Source organism: Drosophila virilis, chromosome 2 (genome assembly GCF_030788295.1).
Source record: "Drosophila virilis strain 15010-1051.87 chromosome 2, Dvir_AGI_RSII-ME, whole genome shotgun sequence".
In the NCBI taxonomy this organism is placed as follows: Eukaryota; Metazoa; Arthropoda; class Insecta; order Diptera; family Drosophilidae; genus Drosophila; species Drosophila virilis.
The window spans coordinates 12,648,708-12,668,634 of NC_091544.1; the positions used below are offsets into that span (position 1 = coordinate 12,648,708).

At 41.2% G+C, this 19,927-nt stretch overlaps 1 protein-coding gene across 4 annotated transcripts in view; it reads left to right on the top strand.

The window, feature by feature from the left end:
• Glut4EF (Glucose transporter 4 enhancer factor) overlaps positions 1-19,927 on the top strand; it is a 149,893-nt gene that overhangs the window by 73,597 nt on the left and 56,369 nt on the right. For all 4 annotated transcript variants that reach the window (XM_015171548.3, XM_015171550.3, XM_015171551.3 and 1 more), the window contains exon 2: positions 6,849-7,030. In XM_015171548.3, the coding sequence (XP_015027034.1) occupies positions 6,849-7,030 (182 nt within the window). The remainder of the gene's footprint in view (positions 1-6,848; positions 7,031-19,927) is intronic.

Below are 19,927 nucleotides of genomic sequence, written 5' to 3' on the forward strand. Positions count from 1 at the left end.
AAATGGGTTAAGTGGTTTTCAATTTAGAAAAAAAAAAGAAAACTGTGTAAAGAACTAATTCCAATTCAGTCGAATGCGTCGAATGGCAAATGAATCATAAGACGAGCCACGCCCTGCAGCAACCAATACTTCCGGCATTACAAACTTGACTCACTCTCTGATCTATATGCTAAGTGCGATCCCAAACGAGCTCACAAGACCGAAGTCCAAATCGCAAGGTGCACGCAACGACTCATAGATTAAAGACGGCAAAATCCCGAATGGTATTTATGCTGTAATAATGCTCGGCTATGAATATATCCTGTAATAATTATTGTCAAAGCTGTGCCAGTTCATACCTGTGTAGATATATTTGTAGATATCTTTATTAATGATACGAATTGTTCCAATATTTAAGCTTAAAATAAAACCGGAACAAATTTCATGCTCAACCTTTCAATATACTCCATTATCCGAACTGTACCCCAGCAGGGAATACTGTAACAAGCAGCAAATGTTACGTAAAACATGATTATTATTTGGTATTGGAGAGCAAACAAACAACAGTGACAACAATCAGGCGCAACAGCAACAACAGCAATGCGTCGCACTTTCAGTTTTGATTATTTTATTTTTTTCCAAAAACGCGTCAAATGACGCCTAAAATTTATTATCGTCAAAGTCGCGACGTTGCAAAGTTGAATTCTGAATTGTGGGGCTGACTCAGCCCCGCGTCAAGCATAATTTTGCGGAAAAAATATATATACATACGTATTTATCTATATATCGCAGATGCCCCGCGCCCCGCTGAGTAATCGTGACAGTTTTGTGCGCCTTTAACATGCGCCATATTTTACAAAATTGGCAGCGAACGCGTGTCAGAATGCAAGGCGTTAAGCGGCTTTAATGCTTTTTTTCGGCTATTTTTTATTTAATTTTTTTTTTTTTTTGTCAGTCAGCACAATGGTGTTGCAACCGCAGTTTAGACGCAGACTTGATCCATAGACAATTAACCCAAATTGCTAGCACACAGCACGTGGGCAACTTTTGGGGCGCCCCATTCGTGAATTTGCCTCGTCGCGTATTCTTGCAACAGACGGCGGCAGCGACAGCGACAGCAACAGCAACAGCGACAACGACAACAAAACAGCGCCTGTGATCATTGCATAAGCGAACGTCATCTGGCGGCAGCTGGCAACGAGCCGCCTCTCTTGGCCATTTGAAAGGCATCGAGTTGCGAAAAAGTGCTGGGCCACCATTTGGGCTAGGCCGGCAAATTAGGCAAACAGCATAAGTAGCCATAACAAATGGAGAGGTACGCCGGAAGAAATACTATACAAATAAACAGAAACAATTGACATGAACATGGGCAATACAATAAAAATGGTCAATGAGATGTTTTGCGTAGATAGCCAAGTAATTGGTAAAGGTTCCTTGCCGAGCAATATATAAAATAATATACTAGGTAGCATGCGAATCTATAATAATAAATGACAATGTTATACCAGCGAAAAACGAAGAAAATAGTTTTAGGTTCCTCGTTTTCATTTTCACTCGTTTAACCTACTCGCTGCTTTAACTAAACACAAAAAAAATTGGACTAAAGAGCATGTAAATCTATTGTTAACTATGCCCCTAGGCAGCATTACTCGTTCTCAATGACTCGCAGCTTTCACTCGGTTGTAATTCGCTACAAACATAATTAAATGTTAAACTATCGTCAGTTCTCGCTTCTTTGACCGCGCTAGTAAACCTTTTATGAGCATGTGAATCCGTAAATCAGTATACCAGAATTATTCTAAGGTTTAGCTTGTGTCCTTATTTTCATTTACCACAACTGGTATACTTACTTACTCGCTCTTAGCTTCTCTCTACTAGCAGTCGTTACTTACTCGCTTTTAACTACTCGTTACTTATTACTCGCTATTTATTAAGCGCCCACAAAATTAAATTCTGAAATGGTTGTAAGTTGTATAATTAATTTATTTGAGAGACAGAATTAAATAATGTATTTTATTTTGAAAATTCTTCACTGCTTCGAATCGTCACGATTCCTTGAAATTTCTGTCGACCTAATTTGTGTTGTGCTCATTAATTAATTGAATTTGATATCATATTTCGCAATTGTCAGGCAATACTCAATTCACATTTGCTGCTGGCCAAAACGCAAGTGAGATGCAATCAATATGCAAAGTGTTGCCCCTAAAAAGTATTTACGAGCACACTCATACATAATCATATCTCATTTGCGGTACGATTATGCATGCAGCTCATGTGTTCGGCACACGTTTAGCGCATTTCAAGAAGGCTCGCACAGATCGCGAACAGCTACGAAATTGGGAATTGACACGCGTCTTCTCGATGATGATGATGATGATGATCTATATCATCATGACGATGGGCGTCATACTGTTGCGTTAACACATACATACACATGTTTGGAGTGTGACAACTGACAAAGTATGCGCATGCGCTACTGCAATTAATCATCGTATCTGATGGATACATAGGCAAAAACAACAATTGCTAAAGCATTCAATTGTTTGTTTATTTACGCTACATAATTGCTTTGACGCGTAGCCGTATATTTTTTCCCTATTTTTTTTAAATATTTTTTTACTGTGGCCTACAACAATTGACCGCTTGGCCTTGTCCTAAGCGAGCCCACGGCCGCAAATGTTTTGTTGTCGAAAACTTATCGCGAATGGCGCTATCAGCAGACACACTTACACACTCACATGTGACCAGCGGTATTCCCAGACTGCATTCGCTTATTTACTAACTGGGCGTGTTCTGTGCGGTTTTAGCCGTCCGTACCCAAAGCATAAGTCAGCACCGCGTCGCGTCTCGTCGTACTCGTGTGAATAGCCGTTAGGGCTGATAAGCGCTATCTCGCCGCAAATGTAGCCTATTATCGGCAGCCACAGCAGCAGCATATCAGCAATGCGAACCCACACACACACACACACACACACACACACACACACACACACAACATAGAACATGCACATAAAAGTACATACGACCCTCGTCCAATAATTTTGGTTTCTTTGTCTATCGCAGTCGACAGCCACATTGTCAAATTCTGTGCTATGCTCAACCACATACAACAATAGTGGCAATTTTTGGGCTTAGGGTCTAGGTTTACAAGCTAAATAAAAGTGGAGCAACAAGTTTTCACTTTCACTATCAACTTGATATGGGGTTGGATATTGTCGGACTTGAAGCTCAAAGTGGATTTTGTGGGCAGCTTGTCAACAAAAGTTCCATAGTCCAAAATCTGAACAAAACAATTGGAATTAGGCCGCTGATAAGCCAAAACTAATCTAATATTTATATTTGGCACCATATAAATAGGCATAATCTACTATGGCTATTTATTTAAAAGGATTATACATTTTGTTAAGGCAAAGATAGTAGAGCAAAACGATAAAGTTTACCAGTAACTTTGAAAATTTCACTTTAAATTAACTTAACAAAAGTATCTTTTATTACGTGAGTATAAATAGTCATAATATTAAAATGTCTAATTAATAAAGCTCAACTAGAGCTAGATGATAAAAAATAACATAAAATGCAGCCATAATCACATTCTGAAGCATACTATCCAAGCGAAACATCGTTTGGTCTACTATTCCATCAGCTGGCATTAAATGTGTCATAAACACTGCATAAATCGGTTGGCATTAAGACGTAAAGCTCTAGAAATCCCCTCGCTCTGTGTAAAAAACCCAGCATGAGCTCAGCCCAAAGGTAAGCCAGCAACAACAAAAAAAAAAAAAAACAAACAAAAAACAAAAACAATAAACTTTGAAATCAGCGGATGGGACGGCGGCATTTGTTTCGTCATCAATGCTAGCCAAGCGTCAGCGTCCGCACTCGCATTCGCCTTTGCGTTGGCTTAATTATCACCTTCATCATCATGATCATCATCATCGTCATCAACAACAACATCGTCATTATCGTCAGCGGCCGGCGCGTCATAAACAAGAAAAATATTTCTCTTAAGTCAAAGCTAATTGCTCTTAAATCAAAGTGAACAACGCGATCGGCAAATGCTTCAACACGGCCTTTTGTACGTTCCGCGGCGAGCTGCGATGCCTGGTCAGAGCCTGATTTGAGCCGGGCAAACAACAAAGGCATAGAACGAGCCGTTAAAGTCAGCCAACAGACAGACAGACAACAGGTAAACATTATATAAAGTGAGCTGAATGCAGCTACCTGCGGGCGGTTGGTTACTCAGTGCAAGCAGATACAATATCTTTTTATTTTTCTATTTGTGCTTACGTAAAAAACTCGAGTGAGTTTTTTTCGTTTGCCAATTTGAGTTGCACTCGAAGAGAGCGCGCGACGGCGCAGTGAGAGTCCGAATTGGTTGGCAACTGGGGCAGGAACTGGCAGGCTGGCCGTAGTGAGAGTGCGAGTGCAATTGTTGCAGAGATACACAAATACATCAACAGATACAGATACACGAATACGCGCTCATTGGAGATACATAAACAAACGGCACAAGCGGCTGACTGCGGCGGCGGCGGCTGCGGCGGCAACGACCAAAGCATGCGAAAAGGCAGCACAAAGCATAGAAACAAAAACAAACGTCACAAGTAGCTCACCCAACATGTATCTGTATCTGTATCTGTGAGTGCGACCGGAAAAAAATTGCGAACGAAAGAGCGCAAAAGTACCTAGAGAGCCGCCGCCGAGTGCAAGCCGAACTCAACGAGCGCCGCCGAGCGTCAAGCGCCGAGCCGAAGCGGCAGCGGCTCCGGCAGCGAACCCGGCAACGGCCAGCGAGCGCCGCACAGAATCATTCTTGAATGCGCGCGCGAACGTATCGCACCAGTCCAAGAGCAGCAGACAACCAACCACAGCAAACAACAAACAAATATTAAAATATATTTAAAAAGAAAAAACCCAAGTAAAGCAAAGACAAAGTCAAGAGTCCGAAACTGCATAACAACAGCAACTGAAGCCCAAGCCCAACAGCAGGCCAGCAAAATTTTCGAAAGCGTGTGAAACTTGAAGCCAACCGACGAAAAAGAAAAAGTGCAAGTGAAGTTTTGTGTGTTTTGGCCAAGTTAAGTGAAAAGGCTAAAGCGCGCGAGCCTAAGAGAAAGAGTGCCAACAGAATACAAATATACAAAATTATGAACGAAGCCTAGTAGCCCAAATTCAGCAGCAGCAGCAGGCGAGACATTGGCGCAAATAAAAAATAATAAAAAGCACAAAATAAAAACAACCAAATATTTAAATAATTAAAAATAAAACTCACAACGACGTCAACGAATTCTTGACTGCCGCCGCAGCGCGTGTGCGTGTGTATCTTCCTCGCCGAGTGTGTGTGCGTGTGTGTGTGTGTGTGTTTGCCTTGTATCTGTAAGATACGCGCCCCGCTGACGCATTTGCCCGGCTACCGCTGTTGACGTCGCCGGCCGGCGTTTTGTGCTCAATTAACACAAAAACAACAGCAGACCAAAAAAAAAAAAAAAAATCAACCAAGTGCGTTCGCTCCAATTTGGCATTAAAAAACTTGTTGCGGGCGTATTACAATTAATAAGTGACACATTAAATACACTTCTATATCCAATCTAATCTATCAGCTACATATAAATTTGTGAATATATGTATCGGCTGCAATATTGCATATATCTAAATATCTCATATTTATAGGCCAGGCATTGGCCGTGCCGCTAGCGACTGCAATTGCAACAGCAACAGCAGCAGCCAAAGGCAAAAATTTATAAATAAATAGCAAAAATTAAATAAAATAAAATTAAATACAAATACAAATACTTGAAATAACTAAATACAGATGTTTGTCATAATCAATTGTTAGAAGTGCTTTCTGAAAAATAGCCGCTGCCAGCCAAGAGAATTGTGTAAAAATTCACATTTCGAAGGCTGCCGCTGCAAATCAAAAAGGTGATTACATAAAGATACAAATACTACAGATGCACCCCATCCATGCAGCCGTGTGTGGAAGGTGTGTGTGTGTGTGTGTGTGTGTGTGTGTGTGTGTGCACGGCTTATAATAGATGCGAAAATGTGAAAGGCGACAGCGCAAAAAAAAAGATAAATAAAAGTATAGATATAATAATAAGTATACTATTTGCTCTATCGTAGAGCACGCGAATGTGCTTTTGGGGCGTGCCGCATAACCGACTGACCCCATTAGGCCCCACTCCCCGCCGCGCACCCATTGGCTAATTTTCAAGGGCGTTCTTTTACGCCAGCCTGGGAACGAGCCTACTATTTAAATGAATATCTATATGTATGTCCACCGCCAGATACTTAAGCCTCAGATACTTTTGCCTCAATACACTCAATTGGCACATGGGAATTAAACTAGCTATTTGCTTGTTAATTTCCCTGCTTATGTCTAGTTAAATTTGTAGATTGATTAGCTGAACATGTGTTTGCTGCTTCTCGGAAAATTTGTGTTCTATGATGACAATAAAAACCCTTTGACGGTTACATTTTGTGTTTAGCTTTAGCGTGACTGAAGTTTTCTGGGAAAATGCCATCGATATGGCATTAAATGGACCCATAAAAAATGAGCTTTTTTTTTTTGTATCGCATATATAATTGATGACAGCAAATAATTATTAACTAAAGGCAAAACAATTTAAATTGTACGATGCTCGCCAACGATTAAAAGCAAATGATTCACAAATGCGGCTTTACTTTGTACCGAGTCGAGTATCTGTTGCGAGACACAAAAAAAAGGCAAAAAACCCAGCAGCCGATGCGATAGAAAATTACTTAGAAGAGCGATAAACAATTCTGATTGAATATTTGTACAATTTACTAGCACAATTAAAACTATTTACTAACTGCATTTTCTTTCATTCACAATTATCATTTACCAGGAACCCATCGAGCTGAAGAAGCGTTTGGAGGAAGTGCGCCTGCTGGAGTCACGGCGCTCGGCTCGTCTGGCCGATCAGGATCGCGACACGGACTTTGCTCGCCTGGCCGACATGGGAGGCGACCGCCGTCGTACCACACACAGTATTGAGGTGCCATTGACGCCACTGACGCCGCCGAACAAGTGAGTAAACCAGATTAGATTTGAATGCCCGTTCAACATACCCTCGCACCAATAAACAAACTCTAGATTTTCCTTATCAAGTGACAGTGAGGCAGATAATAATCAATGCATATATACTTAGAATAAACGCATTTTCACATAAATTAATTTATTGCCAATTATAAAACAATTATGTATGTTACATAGATCGTTTGGATAGTTTATAGGGTGTTCTTTCGCCGAGCTGTTTATATTTGTCGTTTGTTTTGGTTTTTCGAATTGGCGATCGAGCACTTTGCATAAATATGCAACCCTGGCGTCGATGGAGTCTAGGCTATATCAATAATTCATAAGCGGCGACAAATTAGCGGAACAAGCCGCCAAGTCACGGACAGATACAGTCTGTTCTGTTATATTCCTGCTAATAATGTGTGTCGGCCCATACTCGATTCGTTGGTTGTTTTGTTGGTCTTATCTAAGCACAACCGGCTAGACACCGCCCGGCTATTTAGCATAGACGCCGTCCGTGGCTGCAATTACACTTATATAAAGCGGCCATCGCCCAATTTTGTCCCCTCGCGCCAACGTTCGGTGACGAGACAGCGGCGGTGACTACGTTCATTTGCTTTGCGAAATGTTTCGCCGGGACAACGACGGCAACTGATTGCAAAATAATTCAAATTTTCAATTACTGACCGCTCAGACGCGACGACGACGACGACGACGACGGCGACGACGTCGAAGTCTAAGAGACGACAATAACATTTGATTACGACGTCAAATAGTCGCGCGATATCTGGACTGCTTTTGCGTGTTATAGTCACATTGCTTCGATTATGTTAGATACTCTTCAAAGTAATCCGCATAAACTGCTGTTTTTGTAGGCATGTTTTACATTTTTATTTAAATTTAAAAAATTAAAAAAAAAACTAATATGTAATACAAAAATATAACATCAAATCAGCCTTATACTGCTTATATGCTTGGCTTCGTTTAGAAAAAAGAAATGGGTAAACAATTATTTAAAAAATTTTCAAAATTATTTATCTCCTGCTTCACGTAGGGCATGCGAATTTCGCATTGAAATTAATAGCTGTCTGATTGTTGTGGCGTATTTCATTTCAATTTCAATTGATAAGCCTCGCGCGCCGCCGCACGGCAAACTATTAGTCAAGTGTGCAAAAACAACAAACGCGCAGCGGCAAGTGTGCCGGGCGGCAAAAAATAAATAAAACAATAAATAAATAGCGAAAACAAAATAAAAAAAAAAAAACAAAAAGGAAAACAAAATGCCGGCCACGTTCTCAATTGATAATAAAAGTAATAACAATAATAATCAAAATAAAAAGGCAAAAGCGAACAAAAATAAAATAAAAAAAAAAAAACCAAAGAGAATTCAGCACGTCATGCTCTCGGTAACTGGGCTGTGGCTTGAAACCTCGTGCAGGGAGGCCACTCAATTGCGTCGTAATCAAAAAACTAAAACTAAAACCAGCAACAAAAAACCGAACAACAGCAACAACAACAATAATAATATAAACTGCAATGCGCCAAGAGCAGTCGCAGCAGTCGCAGCAGCAGCCGACAATGTCTGTAATAAAATTCAAATAAAATTCAATTGAGTTCAGCGCGAGGCGCTGCGCCAGTTTAATTTAATTACTTACATACAATGCGAGAGAGAAAGGGAGAGAGAGAGAGAGAGACTCGCAGCACCCACCCAATTCTCCAAAGGGGGAGTGCTTGCTTGTTGAGTGAAGAGAGTGGTCCAAAGGGGGCAGCGAGAGGCTCAGCGTTGACTTTTTGCCGGTCGCATTTATCTTACAGCTCTCGACGCACATGCCGTCCAGTTGATGTTGTTCCCGCTGCCGCTGCTGCTGCTGCTGCTGCTGCTGCTGCTGCTGATGTTGTTATTGTTTCATTGAATTCGAACTCGAATGCGGAAGTGTTTATTTCGCGCACAGATAGGCAAATACAGCCACACACACACACACACATACGCTTGCACACACGCTCTAGTTATGTATGGGTTATGGGTTCTATCTGTCGTCGCCATTTTGTCGTCGTCTTCATGCCATGCGGTGTTTTGATATGCGCAGCTCTCCTCCCATTCTCTGCCCTCTTGCTATTCCCCTTCCTATCTCACTCCCACTCTGTGGGTCTCTCTCACTCACTCTCATTTGAATGTACTCGTGTAATGATAACAACACTTCCATACACACAGCAAAAAGAAACCCGCTCACCTTGCACACACCGCACACACACACACACACACTAATCAAACGATTGCCACGCGTGTTCCAACACGTAATGCGACGTAATATTTTGCTACCCCGATCATCTGCCTGCACCCCTCTCCCTGAGTGCTGCTAATCTGAAATGTGCTTTTCTCGCTTACGTACGCGTGTTTTTATTATTGTGAATGCTGTTTTTAAGTTATTTTTTTCTTTATTAATTTACATCGCTGAAGTTGCGTCTGCTCTGTTAGTTCACGTAAACAGAATATGTAAACAAATTCGTTTAGCATTTTTCTTTTATTTTCCCCTCTATTGATAATTGCTATTGTAAACAAATCAGCTATTAATTAATATTTGCTTTCGATTCAGTCAAAGTTGTGGGGGGCTTAGCCACACAAGCGTGGGCCCAATCGTTGTAATAAACATACAAACACACATTCACTTCATTATGGCATCAGCTATATATGTTACCTACTTAACCACAATATAATCCATCGATAAACTTGTTTTTCTTTTGTTCTTAGCTAATATTTTTATTAAATCTTCGAATACATTTTAGGCTTAAATGCAGCCATTGTTTAATTTGCGTAACTCCAATACGTATGATCTGCACGCTGTTTTGGCCTTTTGGCCTTTCGATTCTTTGGATACACCCAGCAATTTGCTAATCGCACTTTAGTCAACGTTCAAATGACGTAGTTACATTAAAAACATGTTTCGTATGGAGTCTATTGCTATCTGGGGCTTAATAGACTCCTCGACAAAGCTGACAGCTCTCTAGTTTCAAGGTTTCTTGCCCCCCTCCAAACTACCTCCTACCCACACCAACCCTGTCCCCTTCCGGCAGCTATTACACAGAACACAGCGCTGCAATTCAGCTGAATGACGTGCCCCAAGCACCAGACAAAGAACGCAGTGCACAAAAAAAAAACTAAATAAAGTAAAAAAAGTACAATGAAATAAAACGGCAGAGAAAAAAATTAAATAAAATCAAACTGGAAAAAAAATAGAAAGAATTAAATGCGGAAAAAACTGGTAATAAATATAATAAGCGCGTAATTATCGCGTAAATGTCAATTTAAGAGGCGAACGCGTTGCGTCAGTGCTAATTTTCAACGCTAGACTGAATAGACCGGCCGGTCTCCAGATCCGAGACCCCGCAAACTCCAGCCCAACCCCTGCTGGCCGCCCAGCCCCCCCGCCGCCGCATGAGCAACGCAGCTGTTTCTGCAGCAGCTCGCGGGCTGTTGCTTAATGAAAGCGTGTAAGCGCCAATTGGCCAGGCATGTTGTTTGTTGCTGTAATTGCCATGATTAACAATAACAACAACACCAACAGCATTAACAACAATAACAACAGCAACAACAGCAACGGCATCAGCTACCGTATGGCCAGGCGGCTGCATTGCTTTTAGCCCGTGTTGTTATTATTGTTGTACTTTATTGCAAAAACAAACAATATGAGAAAATTGCAGAGCGCGAAGAAAAAAAATTTGTAAAAATAATTTACAAACGAGTTTACCGTTGCAACAATAACAATAACAACAACTATAACAACAACAACAGCAACAATGACGCACCGAAACTTGCATGCACTTCGACTGTGACTTTTCAATAGCCTCTGGCCACAAGAACTTTGGAATTCGGCTCTTTGATCGAACTGAAAAACAAAAGGCAAACAACTTAAACTGGGCGCGCAGCCAAAAGGTTTATTGGTAATTATTTTAATAGAAATACTTTTATTTTTTGTGCTGTTTAATGCACACTGAATATCACTTTGAGTACTCATAAGTGTGTTGAAATCATTTCAATGACTCGAAGTAGGGTCTTGTGAAAATGCGCTGCAATTGATTGCGTTCATTAATTTACATCATATATTAAAAAAAAATATGTTTCTTTACAAAAACAAGTTAATTAAATTAATAAAAGTTCTGCTTTCCTACATTTTATCACGTTTGTATTTTTTATGGATTTTCATTCTTGCTTTCCATTCAATATTTGAATGCCAGCTTTCAGCTTGTGTTGTTAGCATTTCAACGGGTTCGATTGATTCCACTTTACGTATTGTCCACTGAGGCGTTGCAAAATGCATCACAGGCTTTAAGTACCCCACTTAAGGCTTTTGAAAAGCGCTTGCGAAAAATGCATAAACAACAAGAACAACGCACAGTGACGTCAACACGACTAAAATTACAAACAACAATCAGGGAAAATAAAAATAACAATAATAATAATAATATATATTTATATTTATATATGTATAATATTTACAACAAATGCAGTTCAGCCAACTGGCGACGCGGGCAGCGGCAATTAGCCAAGTCTTGAAAAATATTTGCCGCCAAGAATATGTACAATTATTATACGGAGCGAGTGTTTGTGTTGCCCTCAAAAAAAAAAAAAGAAGAAGAAAAACAAAATAAGTACAACAAAAATACTTAATTTCAGTACAATAAAAAGTCAAGTCGAGCGCAGAAGTGGGTCAAAATTATTATTGAAGCAGAACAAAAACAAAAGCCAGCGACAACAACAACAACAAGAACGACAACAAATACAGCGAGCAGGCAACACGATAATGGGAAATGCAATGCAAAAAACGAGGGGGAAAAATAAATTTATAATCATTTTCTAAGCATTGCTTCATAAGCGGCGGCGGCGGCGGCCCCTCGACGGCAAATTATTGAAATGGATTCGCATTCGCAGCTAGCCGGAGATACTTTGGCTCTAGCTTGGAATGGAGGGGCCTCGTATACGTATATATGTATATATATGTATACCAGCACTTATACAGATGCATATATATACATTCATAAATGCGAGTGCTCAATGTTCCGTTCCCTTTACCGTTCCAATAAACGTAAACACAATTTTCCGATGTTCTGCACGAATAGTTTGTTTGATCGTAAAATTTTATTTTTGCATTCAAATCGCGGCGCAACAAATAAAAACTTGAAAACTTGCTATTGCAAGTTTAGTTCGTTGCTCGATGTCTTTTGTGGGCATTGCTTTTTGGAAGTATTATCATTTTTGTTTACCTATTCTCTTTTATTTCCCTCAGTGTGAGCCCCGTCCAAAAGGAGGCGCCTTGAATGAGTTTCGTGCCAGTTTCGAATCGATTCGGTTGGCAGGGTCACTTTACATGTGTGCTTTAATACAGGCATTGGCAACTAGCAATGAGCCGCATTTGCATAGCACAAGGAATAAAATAAAAACAATAATAAGTGTTTTATATAAGACTCTTATGCTGTGCTTCTTGCTTAAACTGTTCTTAGTTATCAGCTGGACACAATTAATTAATTTTAATTCAGTCAATCAAACTTCGAGTATTTATGCCTACCGCTCTGACCAACTGTTTATTGTTCTCAGCTTTATCAAATTTTGACACTTTTAAAACTTTACCAAATTTGTTCATTCCATTTTTGAGCCCTAAGCTTTTATGAATATATAGAATAAATTGTTCTTAGCACTCATTGCTTTGTTGCTCTTCTTGTCTAAACCGTTCTCAATGGCAAGCAATTAATCTTATATAAAACTTAAAACTGCTTTGAGTCAATCATATTGGAGTTTTTATTCATCTGGCACTAACCAGTTGTATTCTGTGTTTCTCTTGATTAACCTGATCTGAGCTTAATAAAATTTCAACACTATATTCCTCTTGATCTTACCAACTGGATTGTTTAAGGCTTTTAGTGCCTTTTTATTTAAATTGTTCTCAGCTCAATACAATTTCAACACCATAACTTTCCTCTGATTCTTACCAATTTACGGTTGTTTAAGGCTTTCTGTGGCGCTCTTCTTGATGAAACTGTCCTCAGCTCCTGTAGCCGTGCTTCTCTTGATTATGCTGTTCTCCGTGCTTGTAGCTATTCTAATTTTCTTGATTAATCTGTTCTAACATTCTTTTATTAAAAGTTAAAAGCACATTTTGAACTGCAATTGGTTTTAGCTGAACATTTCTATTACAAGAGCCCGTTGGGCACCGGCACAGCAGCAGCTGGAGTCCGATTTTATTGGCATCGGTGCGGGGCAGCTAGCTGCTTAACACGTTCTCACTAGCCACGCACGGCCAATGGGCCAGTGGCTATATTTAAAAGTGCATTTGGGCCCACTAACCCAGGCTGTGGACAGGGGGGCGGGCGTGGCGGAAACTGGCAACAGACACTGCTAACGTCTTGCATTATTTATGCACGAATACATTAATAAGCCCGCGGCAGAGATGTCGAAATATATACGAGTGCGATACACGTATGTATATATATTTATATACATGTATATATATATATTGTGTATATATAGATAGATGTACATACATCTATATGCATATGAGTATGAGAAAAACTAAAACGTGTGTTGACGACAACGACGACGAGATGTGGCCGAAACAAGCCGTTGAGCAACACGTCAGGAAAAACGAAATGAAAATGAACCATTTTCCGACAGCTAGTAAATTTTTAGTGTACGCTGTTGTTGCCTGCCAGGGATATGCACACTTAGATGTGCAGCACGAGCAGCAGGAACAACAACAACAAGAACAGCAACAACAGCATCGACCACAGCAGCAACAATCTTTAGGCGGCAATAGTTGTTCATAAAGTGAAGTTTAGTTTTCCATTTTTTGTCTTATTTTGAATTATTTTTTTTTTTCTATGTGTCGATTTCGATCGTCCGCAATAAAACTTAATGTGCACACTTATGAGCAGTGCCTGGGGCAGAGATCGGTGGGCGTGGCCATGGCATGCAACACAACGGAAAATGCGCAAAAATTAGATTGAATTGTTTGTGCTGCAATTGTCAGTGGGGTCGGGTGCGGGAGGGTGGTCGGTCGGTCGGTTACTCGGACGCATAATTGCAGTTGCAAGCAGCGACTCGGACTGGGTCTTGTCTGGACTGGATCTGGACTGGCCCAGCCTGGCCGGGACTGGCAATTTGATTGAGTCGTTTCCAATTGTAATGGCAAACGCTGCGGGTGTTGGCACTGACGAGCCTCGACTGACGACTGACGACTGGCTGACTGACTGACTGACTGTGCGTCTGTCCGAGCGCCTGGCAAGAAAAGTCATTTGGCAAAGTCAAAAACGCTAAAAGAAAACCGCAAACTATAATTTTCCAGCGCTATACGAAGTTACAGTTACACATTTCTAGCCTTTGGTGCCAGCAGCAGGCAACAACTAGCCAAACAACAGACAACAGGCAACAGCCAGCGGCCCAAAGATACAAACAACAAGCAACACACAACAACAAAATAGCAAAACTCTCGAAACTGATTTGGCTTATTTTTGCGACTATTGCGGTCACTGAAAATTGCATTAGATTTTTGTTGTTGCTGTTGCTGTTGCTGGCTTGGTTGCTGTCGGTTGTGTTGAGTCTGTTGTCAATTAAAGTTCAGCCTGGTCGAAAAGTTCTGTTAATGCCTTTGGGCCTTGTCATTGGGCGACCTACAACAGCAACACAATGAGGGCCATTTACATGAAATTGTTGTATCACGTTTAATTTGGCAATTTCAATACAAATACATTCGAGCTCGCGCGTGTATCTCCAAGTTGCCCGAGTCTAATGAAGGGATTTTCATCTAGCCACGTTTCAACTTGACTCTCAGGCAGCAACATCCGCAGCAGCAGTAGCAGCAGCAGCAGCAGCCTTGAGCCTCAATACGTTTGCTCAGGGCCAGCTCAATGCCTCTATATTTGAAATCAAATTTTCCAAGAGTAGCAGCTAAACTGAAGTAATCAAGGCTATAAACTGCACTGCGGTTAATTAGCCTGCTGGTGTGGTGTGATGTGTTGGAAGGGAGGAGATTGGAGTGTTCGGAGGAGCTGTGTATGTATTTCTATATAATTAAAGTGCTTGGCGCGTTTTTTGTTTGTTTGCTGGGCTGTTGCGATTTGTTAATTGAATTAAATGTTGGCCATGCAACGGCGAGCGGGTCATCAAAATGCAGCTGGCATTATTGCCCCTGCGGGCAACGAATTGTTGTCAGAGTGTTGTCTCTTGTCTTGCGTGTGTGCGTGTGCAACCCATTTAGCCAAAGTGTGCGGCGGCTCTCGACGCTTAACTGTAAAAGCAAACGCACGTACTCGACGGGGCTGAGCCGCTAGGCCAGCAGTCACAGTTGTGCTTGCGAGTGGGCCAAATGCGTGGAAGGAGCTGGTACATTGGGACTTGCAATATGAGAAGCAGAGCTGTCGTTAAAGCTATCGGCTTGTAATCAATATCTATATAATAAAAATGCAGTAAGCCACAAAATATAAAATAAAATTCTTAGAAACAAAATTTTCATATTGGTGATCGATAATTAATCACGATTCTTATCGATTTCCGATGACTAACCGCTTGTGTGATTATAATTCCTTATTAATAACGCATCACAATCGATTTTAAATCGATACTGTCATCGATAATCAATAACTGATTAAATATTGGTAGCAATTCACCATTCACGCATCTAAGCTACTTATCAGTGAACACTTTTCCCATTGTACGCCGCCAGTGCGTCGGCGACAGCGCGTAATTCCCATGGTCGTGTGCATGGACTTGGTCGCATGGTCGACCAAGTACCGCTAAATTGTTGCAGCATTTCCTGACGCATGCAGCGCTGCATGCTAAGCAGCTGGAGGCGTTGGCAATGGCGCTGACATATGAGTGACAACAACAACAACAACAACTACAGCAGGAACAACAGCAGCAGCAGCAGCAACATAAGCTGCCCACATGCGAGTTACCTTAGGCAGGTGTGTCCGTCTTTGTTGTCCATTTGTTTGAGCTTGAATGTGACAACTGCCAGCTTGTTACGCCCTTTTGACTGTCACACGCTTATTGCTGCTGTCCGTGAGTGACTGGCTGCCTGTCTATTGTTGGCCCGCTTGGCTTGGCCAAGTTCACGTGGGCCAGGCGAAGAGCAGCGAAAATTCTGAACATCACGTGCGCTTTCCACGCACCACAGCAGCCGCACAGTGTTTACTGATTTTCAAATTGGATTTTCTTGTGATTTATCAATTGGCGAAGAGACAATAGAAAGTGGCAGTGCCTGTGGGCCATGGCCAAAAGCATTTAAGCCAGTCCAACAAAAACTCGGTACAGTCGACACCACAGCACTCGCTGTCACAAGCTGGCAAGGTGCAGTCGCCACCGCCAGGGAAAAACCAGCCGCGACTGAGGCCTGTCATTCGCTGAGGTCCGCGTATTTCTAATAGAAAATACACACACACACACACACACACACTTATACAAGGACCAGGCTGGCCAGTAGCGCTCAACTTCAAGTTGCCTGCTCCTATTTGTTGCCCTTGAGCGCCTTGTCGCGAAAAAAAATATCGCCTCTGCCTTAAATTAATACGATTTTTATTCATGACTGCTGGGCAGGGACCTGGGGCGCCCCTAGGGCGATTGCCAATCTGCCACTGTCACTGCTGCTGCCACAGCTAACTGCCACTGCCACTGCCATTGCCATTGCCATTGCCACTGCTGTTGCCATTGCCATTGCTGCCATTGCTGCCAGGTTTCTAGTAGCAATCGCAAAACATTGCCGCTGGCTTCCGTTGCCGGAATGTGGTGACAATGGCTCGATCGGGTTTTTCCCTGCTTTCAGTTTGTTAATGTTGCTTTAAACAATTGCAATTCTCCTGCCCATCGTCGTCGTCGTCGTCGTCGTCGTCGTCGTCGTCGTCGTCGTCGTTGCCGTTGTCGTCGATGTCTTTAGCCGCTGTTGCAATGTTAGTAATTTGTGCAAATGAGCCTCTAAATGGCATAGAGAGCTCTGGACGTGAGCAGCAGCCGCCAAAACAGCCAGACAAAAACAAAAAAAAACCCAAATAGACGAAATTCAAATGCGCTATTTGTCTATGTAAACGATGCGGCTCCTAACCAGGAATGGAAAGCTGTTAACTGTTTTCTTTTTTTTTCACGGCATGGATTTACAATACTGGCGGGATTTTTAGTCTATTTCCTTACAACAAACTGCTGACAAATCTACTGGAAAACTTAGATAAAACCGCACAGCTTAATGCGATTAAAAAGCCAATAATCAATGTTCACTTTCAATTCTAAATCAAATAGTGCGAAACGCACAACACGTGCTCTAAATACCTTGATATTGAGAGGCAAGCACAAAAAACGAACTAAAACTACGTCTCAAAAAAATAACAATGAAGAGAAACTAGTATTTACTATGCTCAATGCTGTTATCTAAGCAGAGCAAAATAAAAAAAAAAAAAAAAGAAAAAGACACACAAAAATTAACAGAAATCCAAAAGTAAATATTGCAAGAGCAACAACAATTTGTGAAGTGATAAAAAGTGAGCAAAAAACACGCAGGTGCCATTGAGTTAAGTTTACGGATTCGTGTATCTCCCGCTTAGCTTGCCCCTCACGCACTCACGCACTCACAAATACAATCGAGTCACGACACACATTTTACAGTTACGCATTAAACACACACAAATTCGCAACAACAACACGTGTGTGTGTGTGTGTGTGTGTGTGCGTATTATGTTGTTTACCCTTCTTTCCATGCGCTGTTTCCGCCTTCTGGCCAACTTGTCTGCGTGGCTCACCTGCCTGCGAAGGCCGCAGTCAAATTTCAATATTTGTTTACACTTTTTTTGTTTTGAATGTGTTTTTATTTTATTTTACTTTGCGGTCTGGCGCTACCTCGCTTCGGAATGGCCCAGCTATAGGCATAGCCCCGCCGGGGCCCCGGTCTCGGTCTCCTCGGTCTCGGTTTCAGTCTCAGTCTCGGAGCCGGTCAGGCTTTTATTTGCTTTATTCGATTTTATTGCTGTTTTCATTTCGGTTTTTGGCAAAATATACGAAATGTGTGTCACAGACAGAGGCACACACACAGAAATTCAAAAAAGAAACCTACAAATTAACAACAAAAAAGAGGTCGCCTTTTAAAAAGAAAACAAATAACAAATAACACAACGGCAACGAAATCAAACTCAGCGATGCGAAATTTTTGGAAATTACGCATAGGCTGAAAATTTGAATCAGCACACGCAACTAGCCAAAACAACAACAGCAGCAACAACAACAGCAACAGCAACAACAATCGCGCCTTGAACAAGCACAGCAACCATCCCAACATGTACTTGTCTCTATTTTGAGGGACACAAAAAATAAATAAACTACGTCATGGGCCCGTAAATAACTTGTCTCTGAAAAAAATTCACAAAAAAGCAAAACGATATATAAATAGAAAATAAAATTTGTTATGGGCTTCTACAGTAATCGGATCTCGAGCAGCTCCAAGTGAAGAAAACCTATGTAATTTGAAATTAATTGAACAAAATAATTAATAATTGAACAGCGAGGTAACACATGACAAAGCAATTGACATTTATCGAGCACAAAATGCGTTTCGCCCGGAACTCTACGGCATACTTTATTTATTGTTGAGCTGGTTAATTAGCATATTGCGCATACGCAACATTGGCGCTTTGAATATACTTATTTATTCATAATATTTAGCCCGGTTAGGCCACACTTCCGCTTTCATATGGGCTGCATTTGTTGTTATTTCACAATGACTTTAAATTTCTTATCGTACAAACTGATAAGTGGCAGCGTGCTGCAAAATAACAAAAGACCTCAATGAAATTGCCCTGCCATTGAGGTAAAAAACACATTTCTGTTTGTCGTATACTTGTGCCACATACGATACATTATCAAGATTTGCACTTTTGCTGGCACTGACTTTGGCTTTCGACACCTGATAAGCGTCTTAAATCTTGCTGCTGATATTAACGGGGCTCTCTGATAAGGCCAAATCAATGAAAGTACGCAATACTTGTTAGCCAAGCTGGCAGCGAACTGACTTATCGTATGGGAGCATTGAACCCATGTTCGGCAACTCTAAGTGATTGAGCATTTAGTCAAATCTAAATCTAAATACTTATAAATATATATATATATAGCGATTCTCTTTCTAGATCAGAACATACGTCTATAGAACTGTAAATTGCCTCTAGCCTTTTGGCTCAACAGCGTTCGCGTTCGCGACAAAACAAAATCTTGGGTTGTTTTTCATTTAGCTCTTTATTCAATTACTGCTGGCTTTTACTTTTATATTGTTAGCCAAACTTCTTGATGTTGAAAATTGCGCTTAAGTTTTTCGGTGAAAGTTGTTCAAATAACAACACAAAGGCAATAACAATTCGCACTGTGCTATTGTCTAATGCCTGGTCCTGGCCCCAACAATTTTCCGATCCAATTTTCGAGCACGTGTCTAATTCAATAAACTCATTTCGGTGTGGACTTTAATTGCATTTCAGTTGCTCAGCGCAACCACAAATCAAACCAAAACGAATGCAGCTCAATCCACAACAACAACAACAACAACAACAACAGCTACAATAGCAACAACAATAGCAGACAGCTACAACAAGAGACTATAAATTGCAGTTGCAACTAATTTCTATGCGGCATGCAAACGAATAGTCACTGGCCTAACATCCAATCCCCACCATATCCAGCGCACCCCCTCTTCCGCTCGGCTGGGCATATCATATCGCATCTCTGGAGCGCGCATATTTCCGACAGCCGCCGCTGCACATTGCAATGTAATTTTGCTTTCAACACCTTTTTTTTTATTGTTTTATTTTTCTGTGCCGCATGCAGCATGCAACGTTGCTGGCAGCGTCGCCTGCTGATTGCAACCAGCGGCGTGGGCAAATAATTGCCAACAAAAC